Source organism: Eupeodes corollae, chromosome 3 (genome assembly GCF_945859685.1).
Source record: "Eupeodes corollae chromosome 3, idEupCoro1.1, whole genome shotgun sequence".
Taxonomy (NCBI): domain Eukaryota; kingdom Metazoa; phylum Arthropoda; class Insecta; order Diptera; family Syrphidae; genus Eupeodes; species Eupeodes corollae.
In genome coordinates, this window is record NC_079149.1 from 32,485,672 (window position 1) to 32,506,359 (window position 20,688).

At 35.3% G+C, this 20,688-nt stretch overlaps 1 protein-coding gene across 1 annotated transcript in view; it reads left to right on the plus strand.

The window, feature by feature from the left end:
- The first annotated feature begins 19,789 nt into the window (after positions 1 to 19,789).
- LOC129952053 (protein anachronism) overlaps positions 19,790 to 20,688 on the plus strand; it is a 29,259-nt gene continuing 28,360 nt past the window's right edge. Inside the window, exon 1 of the mRNA XM_056064478.1 lies at positions 19,790 to 20,453. Within this exon, the coding sequence (XP_055920453.1) occupies positions 20,182 to 20,453 (272 nt within the window). The 5' untranslated portion in view covers positions 19,790 to 20,181. The remainder of the gene's footprint in view (positions 20,454 to 20,688) is intronic.

Genomic DNA, 20,688 nt, shown 5'->3' on the forward strand with positions numbered 1-20,688 from the left:
TTTCTTTTCTTTTTATACATTTTTATTGAGTGGGTTTATATTTTTGTATATCTCCTACAGTCAGGATAGTACCACTTATGGATGCAAAATGCACGAATGTAAGCGGCGAAAGACGTTTATTAATTTCGCTTTTTTAAATATCGATTAGGGAGACTTTTAGCACCCTCAAATTTTGAATTTGAACTGGACTCCGTGAAATAGCTCCCCAAGAAACAATCTCCTCAAAAGTATGGAACAACTCCTCAAATTGGACCTAAATTCCATTATGAAATTCATTCCCGAATTCGAAAATCAGATAAATTCCCAAAAACTCATGAAATAAGTCACCAAATAATAGTGCAATAAGTCCCCAGCTTTAAAGTCCTCTTTATATTAAAACTGTCAACCATCTTGCAGGCGCTGTCAAATATCGATGCGGTCCTGAGATACATACGCTATACAGGATAGATATGTTGTATATTGGTTCTCTTGTTAAAAGTCACCTGTTGCTGAAGACAAAGTGGCATAGTAAAACAGACAAGCGTTCATTTTACGCTTTTGTTCAATTTGTTTTTATTTTTTTATTTAAATACATTTTTTCACGGATAAAAATGATATTCAATTTTGATGTTTCGGAAGAAGAATGACACATAGAACCATTTCTTTTGTGATGAAACACACAGTGACGTAGAAAAAATAAGTTTAAAACGAATAACAGCACATTGAAATTCAAATAAAATGCTGAAAATGAAAGCTTCCAGCTCTATGTGTTTTAATTTGGGAAAAATCCTGAACTATAGTCAGGTAAAGTATAGGATAGTGCTCTGCAACTAAATTCATTCTAATTCAAACAACAATACTAAAAAAGGGAACAAAAACGTTATACTTATTAGCCTAAGTGTTTCCAAACTCTTTATTTGGAAATTGGACAAAAAGCGGTGTTGTTTTTATTAAAATAGTTGATGGACGAATAATAAAAGTTGAAATTATGCTACACCAATTGGAAGTAATTGTAATCGGTCCAATTTTTCAAATTGAAAGACTTGAGGTTGCGTTTTTTACACTTTCTTTCTCCACACATTACATAGACTTCAATTAAACTTTGTTTACACTTTATAACGTCAAACCGGCAACAAAATATGTTTAAATAGTACAGGATTGTCCATTTTGCGGTTTCAAAAGCAAACGTAAATAAAACACATATAAAATATTTGATATTTCTTTTTTATTATAAAGTTTGAACGTTAGCATTATGTGTGAAACACTACATAGCATGGAAGCATGGATTCTTTTGAGGTAATTTTCGACCACTTTTTTGACACACATTGGGCAGTACCTATCTCAGCCATAACTTGACAAATGTTGGTTTTTAACTGCTCAAGAGTTACAGGTTTATCGGCATAAACACTGTCTTCGCGTAGCTCCATAAAAATAAGTCCAGCGGTGTCAAATCACATAATTTTGGTTGCCAGTTGATATCGCCAAAAAAAAAATTTACACGGCCAGGAAAGTTCTCTTGCAGTAAAGCCATATTTACAAGAGTTTTGTGGCATTTGACACCGCCTTGTTGAAACTACGTATTTTGCAATAGCACACACAAAATTCGGTCATCATATGACCATCAAATCAAATGGGGTGGCGCAACAGTCCGTTGTGAACCAGGGCCTAGTGACTTACAACTCTCAACCATTCCTGTGTGCGAGTACTGTTGTCAGAAATGGAAGGGACCTACAATTTTAAGGCCGAATCCGAACGGCTAATTTTTGAGAAAACACTTTTTCATGACAAGAATTACTCTTGAAGGATTTGTCAATTCCTCGCAAGAGGCAGTACCCGCGAAAATTATTTTTTTTTTTTTTAAATTAAGGTGGCACAGGCAGGGATTGAACCCAAGACCCCTTGCATGACAGTCCAACGCACTAACCATCATGCTACGGGTACTACTATCATACTATCTATCATATGACCATAACGCTACGAAATGACGGTGACAGTAGTTAAATCGTCGTTTTCGAAGAAGTTATGTCCAATCAGACCTCTGGACCGAAGAGCGCACCAAACAGTGACTTTTTGCGGATGTAATGGACTCTCTTCAATTACTTAGGAATGCCAGAACCCCAAATACGACAATTTTGTTTTTTAACATAACCATCGAGTGCGAAATGTGCTTCGTCGGTGAAAAAAGTTTTGTTAGAAAAATAGCCGTCCAACGCCTGCACCAATTCCGCGTAGTGAATGTTCAGCTGGCTTCAGTTGTTGTGTAAGCTGGACTTTATTTGGATGTAGGTGTAGGTCCAAATGCAAAATACGCCATAATGTGCCGAAAGATAGTTTAATCCATGACAACTATCTATTTTTGTAAATGTCAGACTTTTAACTGATAAAACTTAGTTTCACAGATGGCGAATTCTACTATATATACTTTTGAAACCGCAAAATGGATGACCCGTTATTTGAAAACTAATAGTGTTAACAATAAAATTAGTAGCATCCGTGAAGTAATGGCTACACATTTTTTTTAAGAGAGTAAGAGTTATTCGTCTTCTACTCTGAACGTCTAATTTGACGAGTTGTAGAATGTTCTCCAGATGATCCCTGAAACTAAAGGACTTTCTTATCCCTCTACCTTCCCAGAATCATCACCCATTTCCACATAAACAACACATACCAGCCTACGTTTATGTCACCAACTCCCATCTCACCTCCAACGTTGTAATGGCGAAAAAGCTAGACAGCGCTCCTATCTCCTATGCTCCTTCTCACTCTAGGTAACCTAGCTGAATTGCTGTTACCGAATCCCAATCTTTTCCTTACATACCAAAATGATGATTTAACATCAACTGACTCCCCACCTTATCTCTTTCTCCCCTACCAACTCTCATCTTTATTGGGCTGGATCTAAGGTGTTAAACAACCCGTGCCTGGCTGAGGCCCAATTCAAAAATAGCCCAGTCTCTAACGAAGTATCCGGATACCTGGTGACCTCCGGGTTAACTAGCCTTATCTGTACATGCGAATCTCTGTGCAGACGGACCTCTTTTCTTCGCAACTCGTAGGACCGGGCGGCAGTTTGGCGTCAAAGCCTGTTGCCGTATCTCCTGCGGCCAACACAGAGAAGGAAGTAGCGGCTAACCATGGACCTCCCTCTGCTGTTGGAAGCAACGAGAGTAGGAAGGTAGCAATACCTAATTTCAGTAGTGGCAGGGTTGCGAAAAATGGCCCTACCACTACTAATGAGAGTACATCCAGAAATGGAAAGTGGAAACTCTCAAAGAGCCTATATAGACAAAGACGGTAAGCGGCGAAAATCCTAAAGGCTTCTGGTGCATCATCGGGGGCAGAAAGAACACCGCAGCAAACCACTAGCGTCGAATGGGCTAAAAGCATACTTGCTACAACAAGGACCAGCAAGGACTCTCTTGAGGGGGCCGTACTGACCCCAGCACTCCCCTCAATGCCATCAAGAAACAAACCAGTTTCAGTGACGTCGCGAAGTCGTGGTTGCGGTCATTGTAAAGAACGATCATTATGGCACAATATCGGCTGATCGTTGGCAGTTGGTCGGGTGGCTTTTTAAGCATTTTAAGGGAGCTTCCAGGACCACTTCCTGGAAGTGGCCATGTCAAAGTCATGGTGTTTGTGGCGACCACAGGTCTTGTGACCTATACAAGCTCGCTGTCAGCCGGTTAGATGAAGTTGCACATGCCCTGCTCTTGGCTCGAAAACGCAAGAATTACCTAGGAGAATTCTTTTTTAATGATCTAAGTCATATCAGCATAATCAGCCTCTAAAGTTTCGTAAGGGACTCAAACTGGTTCCATTGAGCTTAGGAGGAAGCCTCAAGATTCATTTGGTATCACAATGGGCCATTAAACTGCCCTAAGTGTGTCCATTTTCATCTTGGACAGCTTCTATTACCTAACCTAACCTAAGAGTTATTCTTATCATGAAGAAATACTTTACGGTTTTCGGAATGGGCATACAAACTATAGGTCCCCGACATTCATGCCACTACTTGCACACAGGAATAGTTAAGACTTGTAAGTCGATGCACTGATTCTCAACGGCGAACTGTAGTTGATTTTGATTTAAGACTAATTCAAAGAAGATATTTTGACAAAAAGTAAAAGACACAACACCACGAGCGGCTAAAATCAACCAGTCCCTACCCTATACCCTAAGTATAAAGAAACTAATAAACCTGACTTCTATCAGATTAAATATGTATGTACATCTATTAATAAACCTACCTAGTAACAATATTTCATAATCTTCATGAGTTTAACATCATATAACATGAATAGTTCAGCCCACACAATAATAATTTTCAAAAACAAAACTACTGTACCGGAAGAGAAAAAAATATATACTTACTAAGAACTCCAGTTAAGTCGAAGCACGCCACTGTAGTGATGCAGCCTTCGAAAGAGGCTCAGGTGAAAAATGTAAAAATGATAACCAAGCCACTATACTGGGAATGATACTTAAAGCCTCAGACGACACAACTTACGTGCGTGCATCATTAATTCGTCTAGTAAATCTCAGATTCACCAGACGTGTATAAAATGCTTATTTAATCGTCTCGGCGATGATGTGCCTTCAGTTCTACGCTCCGGTTCCATCTCCGGCTCTACCACATAAAATGGGTGCCTACTGCTGACTTGTCAGTACACTGCAAAGCAGCGCAGACAATCTCGCGCCTTGCACCACTAGTTCCATATCTTTTATAGGTATACCTACATAGATATAAATATTCCTTGGATACTCGTCGTACACAATATGACTACCTATGACTATGAGGATTTTTATAGTTTGCCATGTGGAAGAGGCTTTTACACAGTCATTTCTTCGACTTTGAGGGCATTCTTGTGCTTGTTCTTGTTCTTTCTCGTCTTCTTCGAAACCCGACCAGACATTCAGACGCATAAATATTGAAACTTTTAAATGCCGAGTGCCTAGGTAAACCTTCATAGCACACATCACACGAGACTGTTTTAGTTTAAACAAAAACAACAACAATTTAAAAAACGGAATGAAAACTATGCACAACATGATAACAGGAGCAATCCTCCCAGACCAGACATGAAGTGCACTGGTGCAACCAATGCAGCTGCACCAAGCACCAAGAACCAAACACCAAAGACCAAGCACCAACAAAACAGTCAGTTGAGAGTCAGTCAATCTGTCAGTTCGCACTCGTTTTGGAATCGACTAGCAAACCTAATCTGGCCTCGCGTCTTTCGTCGTCGGTCGTCGTCGTCGTCTGTTCTGCTCTGTTCTGGTCTTGTCTGGCCTGGTCTAGCTCTCTGGCCTTCTTACTGCTTCTGGCCTGGTTGAGAGGCGAATATTATGGCATGTGTATGTAGAGTGAATGTCTTGTTCTTCTACTGGTAGGTTCCGACCGGAGCAAGTTACATTGTCTGTTCATTGACTACTTGCAGAGGAACACGCCTCGAAAAGCTACTGCTTCTACCACCTACCGCCTTTAAATCCGATTGTTAATTTCCATAGCCGTGTCCTGTTTAGTGTGGTAGTTCTTGTATATTTTAATATTTAGTTTTATTTAATTCTTCTTTTTGGAGGGGAGTCAAACTAACGTGAAGAGTAGATGTAGGGATGATATATGCCTGTCTACAATCTGGAAGCAAGAAGCGCTTACTTGCACCTCCACTTGGGGGCTCCCAGGAAGAAAGTTAGAGAAATCAGTGCAACTCGATGATGAATGACACTGATCAATTCATAATTATTGAAAAAGGCACAGCTTAGAAATACACTGAGATAATTCGCAACTTGTGACTGAACGCAAGATGCTTCCTTCTTAAGATTAAATCTTCCGAAAGATGGTAAACTCAGGACTTTCGTCCTTCAACTGGGGCAAGGGTTGACTTACTGAGAAAATTATACAAACCCAATAAGTATCAATAAATATATAAATGGAATGACTTAGTGTCATCGATATTTAAAATAAGTTTAAAAAAGTCTGAAGTGGAATTAAAAATCATTTTTAGGAATTATGTACATTGTAGATAAAGCTCGGTGGATTGCATCCCACAAGATGTCGGGCGACCACTTCTAGGATTATCTTCACTACATGTCACCTCATCAAAGACTTAAATTAACAAACCACTGTAGACGTGGTACCACAGGATATTTTGTAGCCTGGTTAATTCCAGGAACATATGTGGGATGGCCTCCTTGTAAGAGTATCGTGGTGTCTGTGGTTTATCCTATATGCATAGGGTATTGATTGTTGATTGCTCAAAAAATCAACATATAGATACACTAAGCCAATACCAAAGGTTTACAAATTAGTGAATTTGTTATGTCTTGGTAGCTTAGAAAGAGGAATTTACTAGAAGCATTTCTCCAAATAAGAGAGAGTAAATCTTTGCGTAAATCCTTTCGGTTAATTTAAAAAAAAACTAAGCGAATATACAATGTAAGGGTCAGCAAGTGTAAAAACTTGCCGTCAAATTAAGGCTTATAGCCAGGTGTCAATGTTGTAAGCAGTTAATCTCTCTCTGTTCGCTTTGGAGCTTACTTAACAGGTAAGCTAATGGTTACTCCCATCGATCCCCAATAAAAATCATTTCAAATTTTAACTTTGAATTTCAAGTTCTATAAAATATTATACAAAAATTTAAATTATTCTATATAATATATAAAAACAACGTTAACATTTGAAAACTTGACTCAAGTGAACTCCGGAGTTGGGAGTATTATTAACTCCTTCAAACAAATGTGATTAAAGTACTTGGAACAATTCCAAAAAAAGAAATTCCCGAATGATGTCGATAAAACTTTCAGAATTCAATTGTGTAGAAAAGAGTACCCTTAATGGATAGCGCGTAGGACTGTAATGCTAGAGGTCTTGAGTTCAATCTCTGCCCTGGCTGTGCTGACGTTTTTTTCACGGATACTGCCTCTTGAATTGTCAAGTTACTTTTATCATGAAAAACGCATTCTCAAATAAGTGGTTCTGATTCAGAATAAACTGTAGGTTCCTCCATTCCTGACGATTATCAGAATGGTTGGGTCCCTAGTTCTCAACGAGTTGTAGCGCCATCTAATTGTTATTTTTGTAAAAAGTTGAAATATTTTTCAGTTAAAACAAAATCACTTCAACAAACTCTAATCAACAGTCCGCTTGACTCAAGTAAGCTTTTGGGCTGAGAGTAATAAAAATTGGTCAAATTTTGAATGTGAACCACACCTAAACGTCGTTATTTTTCTAAATTTAATTTGACATTTCTCAATTTCAGATTAACTCAATTTGATTCATGGCAAATACAGAATCGAGCAATGCGATAAATCTATTCGGTCTTACTGTTAGAACGGGCTTTTAAATCAAAATGCATAAAGTGCAATCCATACAATAAAAAAATCGTGCAAAAATTGGCTGAAGAGCCTCGTACACGAGCCCACCAAGTGCAACCTTAAACTCGTCGTTGATAAACTCCCGGAAATAAATAAATGGTTATCAGCATAGTTCGGCTTCTATTCTTTCACAACTGTTGACAGTGTCAACCATATCAATTGATAGTTTAATTTTCAGAGATTCTGAGCCAATGCAAGAATGTTGACTGAATCCGAACTCCCACTTTAAAAGAAGAGCAGGTTTTCCATTATGTTCTTGACAACTTAGCCAATCTGAGTAAGTATGTCACTTCAAATAGTTCATCCGCTTCTATTCTTAAGACAGCTTCATCTTGCATGGGTGTACATGTGGTCTGAGGGATGCCCAATTCTTGAGAACGCCGCCGGCGTGACTGATTTGGTCCGTTTTCAAAGAACTCCAGAACAATACTTCGACCAACCCGTTACGATGTCTAGCTGACACGTCAACGAATATACAGACTCAAATTTGCGCACTAAACTTTTTATTGTCTGTCTGCTAGGACGAGAATTAGGACCAGATGTTTTAGTAAGCGCTCTTAAAGTTGCGGTTACCTACTCCGCATGTCGGAGGAAATGTTTTCAGAAGTCGTTCGTTCGTGTAATACACCATGATACACATTTTGAGTTTGCTGAATAAATTGACAATGACAGTTCTATGATCAGTGAAAGGGTGTGTTCACAAACTAAATACTTCAGAAGTTGGTTTTGTGAGTTCTAGGCCAAAAATACCTGAAGTTTTATTTCGTGTTGTTCTTTCAAAAACCAAAGAAAAATATTCGTCTCCATTTTATTAAACTGTTAATTTCCGTTTATGTTATTTCTCAAAACGTTGGTCACACTGATTATGTGAGCCTCAATCCCATCCAGTTGGAGACCGTCAGCCAGCCAGTAGTCAGCCAGCAAGTGATAGTTGTGATAAAGATAATAATGACGAAGACGATAATTATCATAATCACGATGACGACGATGACGTTGTGTGTGATATGTGCCAGAATGTGTGCTACGGCGACGACTACGACGACGACATCAGAAAGTTGCATTCGCTGATTTCATATAGGTACCTAACCTATAGGTATATAAGACCCGTGAGTCTTGTGTCTGGTCTTTATGCCGGGCGTATTGCCGTACCATGTATAATATTGTGAATGCATTCGCATCGCATTCGTATTCGCACCAGAGCCAGACCAGACAGCGGGCCAGACGATTGCTGCTTTACTTAAACTCCTCCTCGCTGTCTACCTTTTTCGTTGCACTTGGCACCCTGCTGTCTCGACCCCGCTCCGCTGTCTTCAACTAGCTCTCTTTTTGCTTGTTTAGTGGCAATAATTCTCACATGGGAGAACGATAGTTTATAATATGCCCAGCCAGGCCCAAGTTTAATTTTGTTTTTGTTTTTTGAGATCTTGTGATTTTTCGTTCATCTCATAGCTAAAGTGTTATGACTGGGTTGTGTTGGCTGATGGTAGACAGACGAGTCAGCGTGTCTTTCATTAAAACTTCAACATATTATAATAAGGTAGGTACCTATAGTGAAGTCGTAGTCTTGTTGTATAGACCAGACACTCTAGACAGTGAGTAATCACAGCTATTTGGCGCGCGAATGCAACAAGGAGCGACTTACCGTCATCGTCACTATCAATGATTCCGTTGGTTGCTTTGACATTACGTGGCCTTCTACGTAAGTCGCTGTTGTCTGGAAAAATGTTTGTTAAATGATTTTATTAACGACAAATCAGTATTGAGCATTTTCATAAAATAGTCTAACTATTGACGTATGTCATTTATTTTTATAAAGTTTACAGTTATGATTAAGAACAAATACCTATAGAAATTAAATATAAAGTTAATTAAGACCTTTGAAAATAAACGGAAAATTACAAATTGTTGAGAAGACGCCAGAAATGTTAGACTCCTCAAGGAAGGAGTAGCACTTCCGTTACACAAAAAACGGTGATACAAGGAGACACCGTAGCATCATGATGTTGAAATGCTTTTCTTGGTTTAGTGTTGGACAGGTCTTCCAAATTAAAAATAAGCATGGCCAAGAAAAATACCGTGATATTTTGAAAGAGGTATTTCTTTATCCTTAACAAGTTCTCTTATGCACTTTTGATTGGCCTAACCATTATCGACATTTGCCATATTTGCCATGTTTCAATTATTGTTTTCGCTTTTGCCTTCTTCGTTTTCAATTCGATCAATTAAAGAATTCGAGGGCGAAAAATGTCATAATATTTGTTGGTGATTTGAAATCCGACAGCACTTTTTTGGCGGATCAACATTCACTGTTCACTTAGTTGAAGGAAGATCCAGAAGGGAAGATTTGCTTCTCAGTAATCTCCTTCTTTCCTTTCAAAATAAACATAGACCATAATTGATTCCATTTTCTAAAATTTAATATTGTTTATTAAATAAATCAGCGCAAATTTCACAAATTCAATCAAAACAAAATTTGTGAAAAGTTGTCAAACCAAAAGTGTCAAATCACAGGAATATAGGAAGAAAAATTCAAATCACTGGAATATGTATGGGAAGAACTGTTTAAGGAAATACGACGCGAGTCGAATTTGAAAGGTCGGATTGAAAAAGATCCGCCTAGAACCTCATAAGCAGGCTCCTGACCATTTGTGAGCGGATTTGAAAAACTCTTGCCACGATGGTTTTCAACAATTAACACCTATACTAGGGTTAGAATGCCATTCCGGTAATTATGTCACTATTAATCAAAAAACCTTTTTTTATTTTAAAACTTATTTTAAAACATTTCATAAATTTAGACACTGGGTTGAAGAATCTCTATTATTTTGAATACTTCAAAACAAATCATTTTAACTTTGTAGGAAAACCACATAATTTTAGGGAAATATTCGGTCGTATAATTTCCTAAAATGTTTACAAATTGTTTGGTTTGCTTCTTTCAATATTTTTTTGAACAGCTGTGTAGGTGTGTGAAGTTTTCGCGAGCAGAGTTTTTTAAATAACTTGTCATTTTAAACCTTAAAGTTTATAAATGGTACCAATTTTCGTTTTGATCTTTCGAAATCATTTTGTATGCGATTGTTCTGGACATAGAAGTTTTGTATTGACTTAACCTTCTTTCTTGTCTCATTCAGTTAAAAACTTTCTAAAGCAAATTACTTACAAATCTATCATAGGTATATTTTAAGGGTGGTTATTTTTTAAGGGCTGATGTTGATTTTTAACAAAACACGAATTATTTAGAAACCTATTGTTATTTCTTTTTATTATGATAATATTGGTATGGAACAAGATATCGGTCAAACGGCATCTACGACCTCGGCGGCACACCTTCATCATGGTCACAATTTTTGGATGATGATGAGACATAATTGAGGTATTATGTCGTTGAAGCTCTGAATTATCTAGTCCTTAGCTCTTGAAATGTTGCTGGCTTATCGACGTACATCTTTTCTTTAAATAAAAAAAACTTTGAAAGAAGTCCAACGCTTTCAAATAATTGAACATGCATTTGGACGTTTAAATTAACCGAAAAATTCACTAAGTTTGCTATATACATTTTGAATTGAACGCCCATTTTCATAATAAGCCTGAATGAGTTTAAAACGTTGCTCGATTATGTATTTTTCCATAACTCAAATTGAATTAGTCTGAAATTGAAAATCTCAAATGAAATTCAGAAAAAATCTTGACATTTAGGTGTGATTGACATTCAACATCGGGCCTTAAAATTTGGCCACCCTTAACATACATTTTTCACTTTTAAAAAGTAAAGTTAAAATAATACCAAAAGTCATATACATTTCTGATGAAAATTTTATTTCGTTATAAATCATGGATTTTACCATTATGTGTGAAAAAAAATATGTACGAGTATAGTTTTTAAATGACCACACAAGATTATCAACATACGATTGTTTTAAGGAATTCCTAACCACTTTTTTAAAAATTTTACAATGCACCTTTTTGCCGGCAGCTATCCATTACTTACGCAATTTGACTTCCTTAGATTTGTGGAGCTATGTAAAAGACCATGTTTGCAGATGTAATCCCTGAACGTCACTGAAGTTATTTCTTTGTGGATCGGACGCCGGCCGCTCCGGGATGTCGATACGATGACAAACGAAAAGAGTTCTAAACATAGCACGAGCATATCAAACAAAGCTCTGGACATCATCTGCACAAAGTGTGTTCTCTGAGTGCTCAGAATTATTTTTTGAAACCCAACTAAACACTCAGCTGTCACTATTTGACGTTTGTCAATTTACTTGGCATTGGTTTCGTTCAATCTCGTGTTGGATGGAGTATCTTCGATAGGTGGTTTTAAGATACCATATTGAACGAGTTGGATAGCTGTATTGCGATAGCTAACAAAAAATTAAACAACTTTCAGCTGTTCAAAAAAAGCAGAGAAACATTTAAGCTTCGAAGTCAAAATTGTTCCAAAATAAACATTTAATGGATAATTCAACTGATTCGTCGGATTGGTCATCTACAAAACGAAAACAAAATAAGTCAATTTTGAGGTTTAAAAAATAGATCATAATTACCTTCTAACTTCGCAAGCAAATAGCTTTTTCATCGTACAGAACATCCTCAAATACAACATCAACTAACATTTTCTACCATTTTGTTTACCAAAAGATAGAAAAAGCTGAAATGAATTTTCAAGTTTCTTGAAATTCAACAATGTGTTGAATCAGCTGTTCTGTCAGATACCTATACATACCCCAGAAATTCTTGGATAACTTTGGATTCCTTTTTTGACATCTCAGCTGTTTTTGATCAGCTGTTATTTTACACGTAAAACACTAACAAAAAGCCATTTTCTTCTAGAGAAATAAGATTAAAAACTCAAATTTAAATGGAAACACTAATCATAATCAAGCATTGCATTCACTTTATTTGTTTGTAGATTTATTTTATTCTAAGCTTCACGTTCAGAACGAAGAAAGAATCACAAATTTAAAATTTTAAATGTTCAGAGGTAAAAAACAAATACAATTTTTTGTTTGACAGTTGAGGCTCTGCTCTTAAATCTTCAAATAGCAGCTAAGTTTGACAGGTGTCAAATGTCAGCGCTACCAACTTAAAACCAATAAACAAATGAATCTTTATTTACCTATTTTAAGGTTACAGCTCTAATTTAATTATTACTCTTGATCAATTTTGAACTCTATTTTGTGGTGTGTTTGTACCGAAAAGTCGGTGTGATTTGTTTACATTTCAAACACATTTTGTTTTGTTATATATATAGTTTAAAATACTGCGTAATATCCGCTCAAAACTTAATAATAAAACGCAAAAATGTGCCTTCAAATAACCAACAAATAAAAAGAATGTCATTTATAACAATTTAAGTTCCCAATTGAATATAACGAGTGATATCCTTCCAAAATTTTATTTCTATTACTTAAGAATGTCATAGATTTACTTGAGTTTGGCCGGTCCCCTAGGCCTACTATAATAATGAATTAAACACTAAACGTACACGAAATACGAGTCGAGTAGTCATAGGACTCAAATATAACACATTCTATACAATTATCTTCGCCGAATTTTGTGCATTTTTTATTAAATAATTCTTCTCTTCTTTCGCACGTAAACAAACCACTTTATTAAGGTCATTAGTCTACGCACTTTCTTTGACCTTAAACGTTACGCACAAATGTAGTCGGAGACAAACGCATAATTGATTGAAGAGGCATTTGACGATACGATACGAGTATTTTCTAAGAAAAAAAAAAAGATATCATCAAAATAGTGTAATTGGATATTATTTTTATTATGACGATGCCGATGCCGATGCCGACAACCGACAACTTTATAGTTAACTTAAAACGTATGACTCTAATATATCATAGATATGATTTTTGAGTCAAATTTATAACAACAATAACAAAAACAGACAAAAAGAAAGGAACTTTTGATTTTAATTGAATTCACAGACAATTTTAATGAGTTTTTAAGTTTTATAAACGAAATACACGCAATTCCGTCTATAGTAATTTTTTAGGAAGAAAAATAAAAACCACTTTGTTGCTGATTTATCTCGATTTTACTAATTCCTTTCTTGAAGTTGATAAATTTAATCTAATAATATTCCGAATAACCTTTTTTTTGGTCTTTTGTTTTGATATTGTTATTTAAAAAAATACAAATTTTCATCTAGGCACTTTGAACCAAGTTATTGTTTGTTCAATAAAGGTAACAAATTTCCAGTTCTGTGGTTTCATTTTCCAAAAGAAAAACGTCGAAAATTGAATTCGAAATATAATTTTATGTGAGCTGGTTTTCATTCACAAAATTTATAACAATAAAAGATTTTTTTCTGCCGCACATCATGAATGTTGATGTTATTGTTAAAGTATCTTCGAATGTTGCTTTTCAAAAGTTAATTCGTTTTGTATGCTAAGAGGGGGACTCTTAGTTTTTTTAATCTCATTTAAAATATTTTCAGTTATATTCTAAATAATCTAACAAACAAATCTTAACTCCTTAAAAACAAATGCAAATGTTTTAGTTCTTTTGGTCCTTTGTTTGTGCATATAATTCATAAATTGTTCCCTACACTCTATATTTTCTATTCTTATACATATTTGATTTATAAATATCCTGAAATTCAAATGAAAACAACATTAACGAACTTTCTTGTCGAAATCAAAGCTTAATGTTTTCTTGGAAACTTTTTAAACGATAAAACGAGTAATTCAAAAAGATACAAACAAAACATAATAAATGTCACCAATATGTAAAATAATTATTGTCTGAAGGATGTGAAAACTCTAGGTTCGTGGGTTTTGATAAACACGTGTAAATAGTTGAAATGTTTTTATTCAATTCTCTAGAAATGTCCTATGATTTATTTTAATACCTATTATTATTGATATGAATCCTTAAAGGTTAAAGTATCTTCGTTTGTGCGGCCTTTTCAAACATCTTATTGTTTACTATTGGAAACATTTTGTGTAGGTTTATTGGTTCTTACATTTTTATGTGGAATTTTATTTGAGAATTTATAAAACTGAAATGATTTTTTGAAGAAAAAGATATTAATGGTAGCTACATTTCAAACTTTTAACAGGAAAAAAAATCAAGTAAACATCCCAAAATTTGTAAATTTCCAACAATATTTATTTCTGATAAAAATAAATATTCAAGCAATTTATTGGAAGGAACAAAAAGGTTGTTTTGTCTTCATACAAATGCATAAAATCATATAAGGAGGTATTTTACTATTTCACAAACCTACTAGTTAACGAATCGAAACCGTGAACGTCGATCAAATTCAACTTAAAATATTATTGCTGTAGCGCATAGTGTTGACAAAAACCCAGGTGTTTGCACCGAATTCTGATTAAAGAATTCAAGTTCTTAAAGTTTTCCAAGTTCAATCAATACAAAAATTCATTGCGGTCGATAACCAGCAACGTCGTATCTTCGCTGATTGTGTCCTTGCATCAAAATGATCAGGATTTTAGTCGAAACATTATCTTCATTAATGATGCCCATTTTTTTTATTCTTGAGACTGGAAAATTCTCCGCATCCTCCGGATCCTTTATTTTATAAAACGTAACAATACTGCACTTTCTTACATTAAAATTTAAACCATTTATGAAACACCACTTGATAATATTGTCAATATCCAATTGAATTTTTGATGAAGAACTTACAGAACTAAAAATCTTAAGATCATCAGCATATAAAAGACATCTAGAACTTTTAATACTATTCGGTAAATCATTTATAAATAAAATGAAAAGAAATGGACCAAGATGACTACCTTGTGGTACACCGAACAATTTTGTATTTCATTGGAAAGAACATCATCAATTTAAATAGATTGTCTTCGTCCAACCAAATAGCTTCGGATCCATTTTAGGAGATTTGAGTGGAAGCGAAGCAATTCAATTTTTTCAGAGAACATTATGTTGTATCCGATTAAACGATTAATTAAGGGATTAGCTGAAGCTTAGCAATAGGTGCAGTATAATTTTCCAGAGTTGCTTTGGACTCAGATCTATGCAAAGGAGTTATGTATACAAAGCCATCTAATTTTTTCCATATAGTATTTCTAAGATATAGTTTTCTCAGCTCGATAAGCATAGGACAAACTCCTGTAAAGTGCATTATATTTTCTCAAGTATTTAAATTACAAAGATTGCATAAAATGGGGAGATCTGGTCGTTGTGGCACAAAGTTTAACGTCAGATTTTGGGCTGGATGGTGATTTTAGGCTGAATGAATTATGCTACAGAGCTATTTATTGAGTTTGTACTGCAAGAATTTGAAGAGTTAACAATTTGCAGGAACTCAAGGAGTTATTAAAACCCTTTGCATATAATATATGTTAACATTTGAACACAGTGCGAGTGTTAGGAAAATAGTTAAGCATTTAAAAGAAGATATTGGTGTGCATTGGTCTTAAAGTTTTGAAAACCAAAATGGAAGCGAAAAACTGAGTATAGGGTAAAACATTCCACATTCTCGATGTGTGGTTAGAAAAAGGAATATCTATAATTGAGACAGCATGTTCGAAAATCAGTTTCAGGGCAAACTGATAAGCATGTTTGAGGGTGAACTGCAACTGGCTTATTCGACAGAAAATTGTTTGTAATAATATCGGTAAAATAACGAAAGGCATATAACTTTGCGGCTGTAAAATTAGTTTTACAATGTTAAATATTAGAGATTAGAATTTAATGAGCTTATCATAAGCTGCTGATGAAGTTCCATATTTGATGGAAAAGGATGTAAATCTAGAAACAAATATGAAAAGCTAAGGGAACTGTAGTCAGCAAAAGAGTTAAATGGATTAGAAGAGACGGAAATGAAATCGATTATGAAAGTAAAAAAGATAGTCGAAAACAAAACGAAACACTGATGAGGAACACTAGTATCTTATGAATTTTTGACTTGAAACAATCAAATAAAACATTTATTCAGCGGTTAAAAAAGTAGTTTCATATGCAACGAAGAAGAGATTTATCAATAACAAAGCACGCATTTTAGATAAGAGAGCTTAATTCTTTAAAGAATTAAGTGCAAAAATCTTACCTTCTCCAAAGTGATGTAAAAATATGTTCCATTGTTTGATTACATAAACCATCAAATCTATAGAGGAATCAGTCTACTTAACATCGCCTATAAAATCTGCTCTGCCATAATATGTGAACGTCAAAAGCCCATCGTCAACAATCTGATAGGTCCTTATCAGTGTGGTTTTAGACCAGGAAAGTCCACAGTCGATCAAATATTCACATTACGGCAGATTCTGAAAAAAAACCCAAGAACACCAAATCGACACCCACTATCTTTTCATCGATTTCAAGGCCGCAAATGACAGCATCTACAGGGACAAGCTGTATAGAGCCTTGTCTAGTTTTAGCATCCCTGCTAAACTCGTCCGTTTCTGCAGGGTGAACATGGAAAATTGACGCTGCTCCATAAAGGTTGGAAACAACTTAACAGAACCTTTTGATGTCAAAAAAGACAAGGTGATGCGCTGTCATTCGATTTTTTTAACATCGTGCTTGAAAGAATAGTGCAGACCTTACACGTCAACACTAGAGGCACTATCTTTCAAAAGTCTGTCCAATTACTATCATATGCTGATGACATTGACATAATTGGAAGATGGTATTGAGGCAGAGGCGGCAAAAATGGGTTTAACGGTTAATGAGGGCAAAATAAAGTACATGCTGTCGTCAAAACGTCACCATCGACAGACGTAACTTTGAGGTAGTCCGCTGTAAACACAGAAAACAACACCAGCGCTGAGATCAAACGCAGAATAACTCTTGCTAACCGCTATTTCTTGGGTCTAAGACAGCAATTGAGTATTAAATTCCTTTCTCGAAAGACCAAAGTGTCCCTATATAAGACCCTTATCATCCCCGTCCTGCTATACGGTGCAGAAACATGGACTATGACAAAAGCGGATGAAAGCACCTTGGGTCGTTTCGAGAGAAAAGTTCTTCGTGTGATCTACCCGTATGCATCGAAGGGGAATGAATGAGAAGATGGAACGACGAGCTGTACGGGCTGTACAGCGACGTAGACTTAGCCAGAAGGGTAAAAGTCTAACGACTAAGATGGCTGGGTCACGTAGAGTGCGTGGAAACCAATGATCCGGCCCACAGGACAGCGCAGTAGAGGAAGACCGCGGATCAGGTGACGCGCACAAGTGGAAAGTAACCTCACCCAAACCGTGAGGACCGTGCTAGATAGAGAAGTTTGTTGGGTGACGCCCTAGTTCACACAAGACTGTAGCGCCACCTTAAATAAGTAAATAAGATCAATCAGCATCAGCATTTCCATGAGCTTAAAAAGATGGGACGTAATTGCAATGCGACGAATTGCCTTTTTATTCAATTGCTGTTTTCCATCTAATAGGAAAGGTACCTTTAGAATAGGAAAGATGAAGAGGCTAGCAGATTTTTGTACAACAAGTTATTTTAGTACTCTTAAAACTGCATGACTAAGAAATAAGATTTGTCCCTTAAAATCACTTACGCTCTCAAGAAAAGGGGAACTTACGAAGCTCTCTGGTAGCGCTAAATTAAAAGCAAACTGTTTCTTAAACAAATTGGCTTTATTAATCGAGCTTCCATAAATGTTGTCATTATTAAAAAGCTTTAGAACCGAGGATGAAGTAGTTTTACATACGTTCTTTACCAAGTGACCACTATTGCTTACTTCGTTTGGGACATTGTAGTAACTTTGATGTCTGATTATGTAAGAATGTGGTTTGTCGAATATGTATGACCTTTACAGGTCTTTTTAGCTTGTTTGAATTCATTCAGGTTTTCTTTTTTTATTATATCTGTCATGAAGTTTCTTACTTTTTATTTTTGTTGCCAAACTAGGGCAACAATTCAAATCCCTTGAAATTAACTTCAATCAAGAAAACTTCCTTAATTTCAGATTTTACTTTTCCAATCATCCTGATTGGCATACATGTGTAAGTTTTGATAAACGAAGTCGTACCTATATTTCTTATACTCTTCCAATCCAACATAAACTTAACTACTTTAGTGAGAAACCGCACTATCCCGTGCCGCCACTTCTTTAATAGCTCGTCAATCAAAATCTATCATAGTATTATGTACCTATATTCCTCTATGCCTATGGAACATATGTATGTATGTTTCCTATGTTGCATATTCAAGACACGCATCAAGATTTTCCAGCTACATTTCTTTAATTTCACTTTGCATTTGCCCCAAAGAAGTTGCTTATAACTAAACCACCCACTTTTCCAAGAAGTAGAAATATTCCATGAACCACAAATAAAATAATCAAGAGCTACAGACAAGACAGTTGTTGTATGCAACATGCAACTGATGTGATGTGCAACTGTGCAGTGTGCAGCTAATAAAATTTCCCGCCATCTGCAATGATTGTGTATATGAAGTTCAAAAAAGCCGGCTTTTCTGCAAATTAAAAAGAAACACAAAAACGAAAAACACTTTTGCAAACACATATTTATGTTTGACATAATTCCAATACAAGTATATTTTAAATAACAGCCACGAGCCAGAATGTCAAGAAAATATCATTTTCCGATTTTCCCATGGCCTTCAACTCGATTACAATCCACAAACTGCGAAGTAAATTAAAATGCAATCGCATTTACTATATTACTTCCTTCCCTCTTCCTATTAGCCTTGGCCAACAATCATTTTATCCAAAAATAACAAAAAAAACATAAACAAAAATGCACAAAAGTATCTTTTCTTTTTGTGGATCTTCAATTTGACACAACATCAACCAATCCCTTCCAGATCCATTCGTCGTCGTGCGTCGCGCGTCGTCATCCGCATACACGTTTAATTATTATTATTTTGTATCTCTAGCGGTGCAAATCGAGTCAAAAACCACAAGAAAAACAATTTTCCAATGAAACAGCAAAAGCAACAAAATATCTACAAATGTATCTATAAAAGCAAAATATACAAAAACTGCCTATTAGAATTTCCCTCAATATAGAAGAAGAACAAGTTCGTCGTATTCCAATTCGATTCGAATGCCGGCTGTCATTTTCCATGTTAGTGCGGAAGAGGAGGCGGGTGGTTAGAAGGGGGTTGGGGGAGGACAAACCCAATGCGATACAATTATTCATGTATCTAGATACATTTTTATTATGATTTGTTTCATTTCATTTAATTTTTGTTTTCTTTATTTTGATTCCGTGTGATTTTGTTTGTTGTTTTCCTTTTTTTTTATTTTCTTCAATTTTTTCAAACCAACAACAATCCGAATTCTGATTGCATTAGTATAGGTTGGTTATGCACATAGATACTGTATCTACGTGTATGTGTGTATTACGCGAGGTGCGCGGTTGGACAAGAACGAAGATATTAGCATGTATCCGAGTCGAGTCCGAGTATCTCTCTATCTACAGTACATCAGTTCGATATAATGCCAGCAATATCAGAAGTGAAATGTTATTTAAGTCTTAAAAAGTGCTTCGCGCAAATCATTTTATACTTGGTGTTCTAAGAGTAAAGACCCATCTACCTTCCAAACTAAAATACAACAAAATTATTACAAACTATTATTTTCTTTAATCCTTGAGAGATTTGTGAGATAGTGCTTCGTTATTTAACAAAAATACAAACTTTATTAAATTTTATGAAAAATTTATTTAAATTTTTTTTAAAGTGAAAACATAAATAATTAACAAATTTATAAAAAAGCAAAGTAAACTACTTGGAGTTGATCCTTGTTCAGGACATTTGTTTTATCTTAATTCGTATATATTGTCATATTGTTAAGATATTAATTTAATTTTTGTTTTGTATAAATTTAAATTTAAAAAAATGTGTCGGTGTTTGAAACTTATCACCGCCTTGTGTTTTATCAGTGCGGGATGTTTGAATAGTGTAAGTGGTATAAGATCGAGGAGAACTTCGATTGAAGATCAAACTGTCGAATCTGTACGCGTTGATATGAAAGATGAAAGAGTTCTGCGATTGTTTAATTTAACTGCCGATGAATTAAAGAAAAGAACTGAAAGTCTAGCAGCAACTAAGGCCGGCTCGACAATTGCACCCAAAGATAATCAACGTTTTGTCAATATCAAAGGTTATCGGTAAGTTTATAGAATTTGAAATAATATTTGAATTTCCTGTTCTTTTGAAAATAATAATCGATCAAATAAGTCAAAGTTTTGTTATTTCTGTTAATTTGTTGGGTTTTAGTTTTTTTATTTTAACATTTTTGTATATGGATTTTTTGTATTTGAAGTGAAAATTCAAAATGAGTTGCAAGTTGCTTGATTTTAGAAATGATTAACAATATGATAGAAAATTAAAGCAAGTTTTCTT